Source organism: Oncorhynchus clarkii, unplaced genomic scaffold (genome assembly GCF_045791955.1).
Source record: "Oncorhynchus clarkii lewisi isolate Uvic-CL-2024 unplaced genomic scaffold, UVic_Ocla_1.0 unplaced_contig_2945_pilon_pilon, whole genome shotgun sequence".
Lineage (NCBI taxonomy): Eukaryota > Metazoa > Chordata > Actinopteri > Salmoniformes > Salmonidae > Oncorhynchus > Oncorhynchus clarkii.
The window spans coordinates 2,635-11,121 of record NW_027260067.1 but is presented as its reverse complement, the minus strand read 5'-3'; the positions used below and the strand labels follow the sequence as shown (position 1 = coordinate 11,121).

At 47.0% G+C, this 8,487-nt stretch overlaps 1 protein-coding gene and 1 long non-coding RNA gene across 2 annotated transcripts; one reads left to right on the top strand and one right to left on the bottom strand.

Annotated features, from left to right (window-relative positions):
- Window positions 1-506: 506 nt before the first annotated feature.
- Window positions 507-2,402, top strand: LOC139401071 (polysialoglycoprotein-like). The gene is made up of 4 exons (XM_071145576.1): window positions 507-606; window positions 781-846; window positions 970-1,053; window positions 1,189-2,402. The coding sequence occupies exons 1-4, from the start codon at window positions 507-509 to the stop codon at window positions 2,400-2,402; spliced, it is 1,464 nt and encodes a 487-aa protein (XP_071001677.1).
- A 3,905-nt stretch (window positions 2,403-6,307) lies between these two features.
- On the bottom strand, window positions 6,308-7,056 carry LOC139401070 (uncharacterized). The gene is made up of 3 exons (XR_011632846.1): window positions 6,900-7,056; window positions 6,466-6,553; window positions 6,308-6,331 (listed from the first exon to the last, which is right to left on the bottom strand). It is a non-coding gene; the product is annotated as an uncharacterized lncRNA (long non-coding RNA).
- Between the last annotated feature and the right edge of the window lie 1,431 nt (window positions 7,057-8,487).

The window sequence follows — 8,487 nt, the reverse complement described above, 5'->3', positions numbered from 1 at the left end:
ACGAACCTCCTACAGAGCAAATGAGGAAAACATGATATATTAGGATTTATGTTAGTAGCAATAGAATATGGGAATTTTATCTCAACGCTACCTACAGCTAACATATTTATGTATGTGATCTATGTAAATAAATAAATATATCACAGCTGTAAAACTGTGAAGGACTATAGGTGGAGGCCTACCCATTTCCCAGGAGCATTGTAAAACGTGGATTTGGGTACAGTGTTTATTTCCCCCTAATATCTTTGAAGATTACACCTAAAATAATTAGGCCTACTTCTTTCTAATGCTGATCTGAGACCATTAGGGTTAATCATTACAGATATAAATGCAATATATGGAGTAGAAAAGATTGCCTGCCCACCAACTTGATAAGAATCAACATATGTTCTACATGGTCTATTTCTATCTGAACGTAACAACTCAATCAAGCTTGTTAATTGATCGTTAAGCCATGTTTGTCAGGTAAACGGTCATTAGTGGCCTATATAACCCTCATACAGGCCATGGGAAGACATTACCTGTTGATAACACAGACTATTTTCATGATCATGGGAGGTGTGAGAGAATTGCTGCTCGTTGTGATGACTGTGGGGGTTGTCAAAGGTTGGTTCACTAATGTTTAAGGGATTTGTTTGGTAAATATGCTTAACTTTATAAGTTGGGTATTAATATTTGACTGTCTGTATCTTCCGCGTTGGTCATCTTTTATTCTTCACTGCTATTAATATATGTAGCTATTTTGTGTGAACTCAACTTCTGTCAACACTTTCTCCTCAGTTTCTTGTTACCCTGTTGGAAAGTCCCAGAAGCAAGATCAAGTCTCTCTGCAGAGGAGACTTGGAGGTACAACCCTTCTAGCTATGTTCTTTGTCACTGTCTATGGTGCTGCTGTGTTTGACACTCATTCAACAGCATAGAGTAACTCAGTCTAAATAATGTTGTCAAACCTTAACCTACATTTTTCAGAGCTGTCATCAAATGACGTCTCCATTGTGCATGCCCTGGCCTTGCTCCGATCCATAGGGTCTGACGCTAAACAAGCCAGAGAAGGTACGGCCTGAAACATATACTTTGAAAACTGTTGGGTTCATGTTGCTCAAAATTCGATCAGCAATTTGGCCTAGACCGTGTAGAACAGATGTGTTGCTGTAGAATACCCAACTGTTCCTTTTGTTTTTTCTCAAGAGTATTTAGAGACCAATGAAGTAGAATCCCAAGCTTCTCCAAACCATGGTAGCTCTCCGGCAAATGATGCCCTGTCCTCTGAGGAGAAGCTGAGGCGCGTGTCCTCGGACGACGCCACCTCTGAAGCTGCGACCGGCCCGTCTGGCGACGACGCCACCTCTGAAGCTGCGACCGGCCCGTCTGGCGGCGACGACGCCACCTCTGAAGCTGCGACCGGCCCGTCTGGCGGCGACGACGCCACCTCTGAAGCTGCGACCGGCCCGTCTGGCGGCGACGACGCCACCTCTGAAGCTGCGACCGGCCCGTCTGGCGGCGACGACGCCACCTCTGAAGCTGCGACCGGCCCGTCTGGCGGCGACGACGCCACCTCTGAAGCTGCGACCGGCCCGTCTGGCGGCGACGACGCCACCTCTGAAGCTGCGACCGGCCCGTCTGGCGGCGACGACGCCACCTCTGAAGCTGCGACCGGCCCGTCTGGCGGCGACGACGCCACCTCTGAAGCTGCGACCGGCCCGTCTGGCGGCGACGACGCCACCTCTGAAGCTGCGACCGGCCCGTCTGGCGGCGACGACGCCACCTCTGAAGCTGCGACCGGCCCGTCTGGCGGCGACGACGCCACCTCTGAAGCTGCGACCGGCCCGTCTGGCGGCGACGACGCCACCTCTGAAGCTGCGACCGGCCCGTCTGGCGGCGACGACGCCACCTCTGAAGCTGCGACCGGCCCGTCTGGCGGCGACGACGCCACCTCTGAAGCTGCGACCGGCCCGTCTGGCGGCGACGACGCCACCTCTGAAGCTGCGACCGGCCCGTCTGGCGGCGACGACGCCACCTCTGAAGCTGCGACCGGCCCGTCTGGCGGCGACGACGCCACCTCTGAAGCTGCGACCGGCCCGTCTGGCGGCGACGACGCCACCTCTGAAGCTGCGACCGGCCCGTCTGGCGGCGACGACGCCACCTCTGAAGCTGCGACCGGCCCGTCTGGCGGCGACGACGCCACCTCTGAAGCTGCGACCGGCCCGTCTGGCGGCGACGACGCCACCTCTGAAGCTGCGACCGGCCCGTCTGGCGGCGACGACGCCACCTCTGAAGCTGCGACCGGCCCGTCTGGCGGCGACGACGCCACCTCTGAAGCTGCGACCGGCCCGTCTGGCGGCGACGACGCCACCTCTGAAGCTGCGACCGGCCCGTCCGGCGACGACGCCATGGATATCTGACATGCTAGAGTTCATGGGTACTCTAGTCCAGTGTGTAACTGCATTTGCTTGTTTTGGCTCAATTAAACATTAACTGTAATACTTGTGTCCTCTGTATTGTTTTGGTGGTTCCTACTTGGAGTTGAGGTGTATGACCTGACTTGAGTAACTGGGGTGATGGCAACATTTATTTTGCATTATATCCATGCGCCAGCAATATTACTCAGACCCCTGTGTTTTAAATTACCAATTGACTTAAGCTACATGTGCTCAGTGTTGGTCCATTTATGCTAGTAACATCACATGATACCTCAACAGCATTTTGCAGACTTGTTTACGTGTTGCTGTGTTTTGTTGCCTACTTTGCTACATGACAACTTTACGGTTTTTACTTTTTAATTACCGTTTATATTTTTGGTTTTTCCCCTCGTGTCAGGGTTGCATCAATTCGAATCTGGTATCAGGATAAATATGACAATGAGGCTTTATTAGCTAAGCAATAAGTGTTAAATGCAATTTTCATATGGGCTCTCTGTCCCACCTCGCAGGGCAAAACAGAACTGACTTGTTCCTGACAAAGATATTTAATATACTCTGACAGAAGTAGTTCCTGCTTCCGAGCCGGCCTGTCAGAGTAGAGACTGGGCGTGGTTTAGACTCACCCAGCCTATCGTTGATTGTTGGCGCAGAGGCTGGTCCCAGCCCCTTAAGCGCTTCAGCGGTCAGTCGTTGTAGCTGTGTAGAATATGCAGTTATCAGGCACCTGGCTCCTGTTATCTAACAAAAGACTGCTTGTTCTCGCAACACTACGTTCTGAATGTGCCCCCCCAACTCATTGCACAGTTCTGTATTTTTCCATCATGAGAAAGGCCCATGGCCCTGAAACTGTTAACAATGGTTCAAGTCAGCTATGTTGCATAACACATACATCCACACAAGCCAACAGCAGATAATAAATCACATATGGTAACGGGCTATAGTGCATAAAGCGTCAGGAGTATGAGGATTCTGTGATATCTGGACATGGTTCGTCAGGACCTCCAACAGCCGAAGCTAAGTAGTAACATTAACATGATGCCTTCTAATTGCAGTCGCTGTACTCATACAGGAGAACGATCGCCTTACGGTGAGGATAGCTGTGCTACAAGCCCAGCTTCAGACGCAATCGTTAGGCAAGGGTAATTTCAGTGTAGGAAAGGATGAAACAGCGTCTGTGCCACCAGTAAGTACCGATAGTAACGTTAGTATAAATCCCCTCGCACGGTCCCCGCAGCCGGACATCTTTCTCACGGTTTCTGGAGGGAAATGCTGTAGGAATGCTCAACCGGTTGTCTCTACTCCTCCCGTTACGGGGTCAGAGACGCCGAAGCTTCCCACCATTAGCTCTGACAAATTGAAAACTCTAGTCATTGGCGACTCCATTACCCGCAGTATTTGACTTAAAACGAATCATCCAGCGATCATACACTGTTTACCAGGGGGCAGGGCAACCGACGTTAAGGCTAATCTGAAGATGGTGCTGGCTAAAGCTAAAACTGGCGAGTATAGAGATATTGTTATCCACGTCGGCACCAACGATGTTAGGATGAAACAGTCAGAGATCACCACCAACATAGCTTCAGCGTGTAAATCAGCTAGAAAGATGTGTCGGCATCGAGTAATTGTCTCTGGCCCCCTCCCAGTTAGGGGGAGTGATGAGCTCTACAGCAGAGTCTCACAACTCAATAGCTGGTTGAAAACTGGTTTCTGCCCCTCCCAAAAGATAGAATTTGTAGATAATTGGCCCTCTTTCTGGGACTCACCCACAAACAGGACCAAGCCTGACCTGCGGAGGAGTGACGGACTCCATCCTAGCTGGAGGGGTGCTCTCATCTTATCTACCAACATAGACAGGGCTCTAACTCCTCTAGCTCCACAATGAAATAGGGTGCAGGCCAGGCTGTTAGCCAGTCTGCCACTAGAACAGTCAGTGTAGTCAGCTCAGCTATCTCCATTGAGACCGTGTCTGTGCCTCGACCTAGGTTGGGCAAAATTAAACATGGCGGTGTTCGCCTTAGCAATCTCACTAAGATAAAGACCTCCTCCATTCCTGTCATTATTGAAAGAGATCATGATACCTCACATCTCAAAATAGGGCTACTTAATGTCAGATCCCTTACTTCAAAGGCAATTATAGTCAATGAACTGATCATAATCTTGATGTGATTGGCCTAACTGAAACATGGCTTTAGCCTGATGAATTTACTGTGTTAAATGAGGCCTCACCTCCTGGCTACACTAGTGACCATATCCCCCGTGCATCCTGCGGAGGTGTTGCTAACATTTACCATAGCAAATGTACATTTACAACAAAAAAAAGACGTTTTCGTCTTTTGAGCTTCTATTCATGAAATCTATGTAGCCTACTCAATCACTAAGTAATTAAGTAATTATGAGTGTATGACTTGAGTGTATGCATTATATATATGGGCTTCATAGAAAGTGTAACTGTTCTCTGTTCATCTTGTTTTAAAATTGTTAAAATAAAATGTACATTTAAAACAAGAAACAAAGGAAACACATTTTATGATTTTTAATAGGTTCAAAAAGTTGGTTGAAAATACACTTGCACTTACAAGAGCTTACATGGTTCTCGAATGAATCAGGTCTCTGCATATAAATACTTAGGGATATGGTTGGATGATGAACTGTCTTTTAAAATGCATATTGACGAACTTTATAAACGGCTAAAAATCAAGCTAGGCTTCCTCTTTAGAGACAGGACATGTTTGTCCTGTACAAATAGAAGACAAATTGTGCAAGCTACTTTTATGTCTGTTATAGATTATGGGGATATTATCTACATGCATGCTATGGCATTCACACTTACATCGCTGGATGCTATTTATCATTGAGTACTTAGGTTTATTACGGACGCTAGCTACAGAACTCACCACTGTGTTTTGTATCAAAATGTGGGTTGGACTTCGCTGTCCATGAGACGAGAATATGTTCTCGTGTTTGTCTATGAAGCACTTCTGAATAAACTACCATCTTATTTATCATCACTCATCAATTTTAGAATTAGAATTCCTAAAACCAGGTCTCAAGCATGGATTACACTTGAGGTCCATGCGATTTCCACAGAGTTGGGTATGGCTGCCTTTTCCTGTTACGCTCCTTGCCAATGGAAAAGCCTGCAGACTAAACTTAAATTTGAGACTCTTGTCCCCCTGTTGCCCATTTTAAATAATTATTGGAGGATTTTTATTTCTGTATTGCTTGTAACTTTCAGGTAATGCAAGTTATTGTGCTGTTAGGGGAATAACCTGTGTGCAAATGTAACAATCTGCTGCTGTATTTATGTGTTATCTGTGATGGTCTTGTTTGTCTTGTGTAGTTTCTTAATCATTGTAGCTAAACTGAATGTGTAACATGTCTACGCAGGGCCCAGCTGTAAAAGAAACCTTGGTCTCAGTCTGTGTTCCTTGTTGAAATCAAGGTATAATAATATGATCCATTCATGGCTTTAGTTGTGTCTTGATCATGTGAATAGTCAACGGAGTTTTCTCCTATATGTCTGTCTTTATGTGACGACATCTTTTCTGTATTAAAATGTGATTTCCACAATCAATAATCATAAACAGTGCTTCACTATAACTATGTTTGACAATGTGGTACCATTATCTTGCACAAACAGTAAGACGACTATAGACAGAAATCCATGCAGTAATGTTTTATTAAATAAAGGCTCTGATTAAAATAGTAATAAAATCTGGCATTTGGCTAATTCTTCTTCCCAAAAGCTTCTCTGAATGGTTTGGAGACGGCTCTGGAGATAGCTCGTAACACCCTGACTATGAGAGGGCGTTTACGGGACTGGGACTCCTGGGGAGCAGGGGCCAGTGTGGTTGTCAGGTCCTCCTTGGGTGGGGAAGTGGATGGAACCTCTGGAACCTCACACTCAGCATCTGTGAAAATAATATTTCATAATCAGAAAATGAATGTGTGTATCTGTCTGTCCGCCTGTATCTGTAGTCACCGTTTTAACAAGCTGGCCATAGGGTGATACATCAATATGACATTATCGATGCTTATCACTTACCCTGTGAAATACGAGTCTCTCTGAGACGTTTGGTAGGCAGAGAATCCTGTTCAGGGTGGCTCTTTGGTTCCCCCTTTGTCTTGAACAGCTGTTGACAAAACACATCAGGACAACTGAGCCTGTGTAAAATATATGGCATGCATCCCAAAAGGCACCCTATTGGCTACTTAAGGCACTACTTTTGACAAGGGCCCATCGAGCTCTGGTCAAAAGTAGTGCACTATATAGGGAATAGGGTGCAATTTGGAACACATCCATTGACTCTCTCTCTCTCCCATGTGTATTAGGATTGTATTACAGCGGCCTCACTCAACCTCCTAAAGACAATGCCAACAGCATTGTTCTAATGCAGAGACAATAGGGGTTTAGTGAATCTGTAGGGTACATTTCAGCCCTGCCTTACAGAGGTAATCTAAAGACACTGAGCCCTCTACCTTAATCCTGATCTTTGGAATCTTGACAATTTTGTGTAGGAAATGCCACTTCCTGTTCTTCTTAGTCTCTTCCCCCCTGGCAGAGGGAAGGCGGGCCATGCCGTCAGCCTTTACATCAGCCGGGCTAAGGCCCCTGGCAGGGAATTCCTCAGTAGCATTAAGGTCAGCCACAATACCATGAGTGATGTCACTTGCAGCATTGCTGGTGTCTGAGTAAGAAGAGCAAGCTGGTGTGACCGACCTGGGTACAATAACTGGGAGAAGAGGACGCAACAATGGAAATCAGTCACTGTGTCCCAAAAGGCCTTCTCTTCCCTTTATAGTGCACAACTTTTGAACTGGGCCCATAGGGTCTGGCTCTGGTCAAAAGTAGTGCACTAAATATGGAAGAAGGTGCCATTTTGGACGCAAACAGCAAAGTTCACATCATAAAGTGCAATGTAGTGAGCATCATGTTACAATGAAGTCCTATGCAGATGAAGAGGTACTTTCACTTACCATCCTCCATTGCAGACTTGGACAGATCAGTCAGGCTGTCCATCACCATGTCTGTCATCAACTTGATGACCTGATCCAAAACCCTGTCAGCGGTGGGTGGCATAGGCCTAACCAAACACTGCCCCAGGAGTCTGCTAACAGAAGTCTGGGCAAAGCTGTAAACGAGCTCTGACGCATCGTCCTTTGACAGCTTCCTCAGTGCTGGCTTTGGCAGAGCTGGTTGAGAGAGGCTTCTGTGGCCAGTGGTGGATTGAAGCTGGCGGCTTATGGTTATCTCCTGAATGAGACCATGGACCTTTGCGATCAGGTTGCCAGACGCATCTTGAAGGGCTTCAATTGACAGGAGTCTATCCAGATTTTCTTCTGCTGAAGTCATCTCTGGGTCGTCTGTCTTCAATGTGTCCATTATAGTTTTCACTATGAGACTGGTGTCAGATATGTTTATTTCTTGTTGATTCACAAGCGCTGACTGTGAACCTGTCTTGTCCATTGCGTTAGAGGTATGGCATTCTGTCCTTGTGATCTCATTGGCAGCACTCATGTCAGGCAACAGGTCAAGGCTTTCCAGTAGAGAGTCTAACATGTTAGTGGTTATCAGACGCTCCTCCCTTGCATTCTGCCCAACAGATGAACTCTCAGAGTTGGCCAATCTGCACTTGATCACATTTAGGATCAAGCTGAGCGTCTCCTTTGCAGTTTTGCTAAAGCCTTCTTGGCTGACTGCCACTGTTCCGTCTTGTAGAGCCACAAGAGGTTCACAACTTGCACTCAATCCACTACCATGGAGAGGAGAGGTTCTCTTCAAACTGGTGTCGCTCACAACTGACATACTCCTGGTAGGCAGAGTGACATCCTCACTGCATGTGTCAATTACATGGTGGTCTGTGGAGGAGCCACTCGAAGACACAAGGGCTTTAGAGCTTTTAGTCAAACTGACTTTTGAAAATGGCTTCTCACTTCTCACAGACGGAGGGCGGCTCCTGTCCTTAACAAGAGCAGTGTCAGGAGACTTTGAGCATCTGAGTGTCTCCACAGGGGTGGAGTCCAGCACATCTTTGGCTGTGGTGACTGACACGGGTGGAAAAGACAA

Excerpts from the sequence above, each read along its gene's own strand:
- LOC139401071 (XM_071145576.1), top strand. The coding sequence starts at position 507 with ATGGGAAGACATTACCTGTTGATAACACAGACTATTTTCATGATCATG. Across the intron at positions 607-780 it reads GACTGTGGGGGTTGTCAAAG|TTTCTTGTTACCCTGTTGGA; the intron begins GTTGGTTCACTA and ends CTTTCTCCTCAG. Across the intron at positions 847-969 it reads TCTGCAGAGGAGACTTGGAG|AGCTGTCATCAAATGACGTC; the intron begins GTACAACCCTTC and ends TACATTTTTCAG.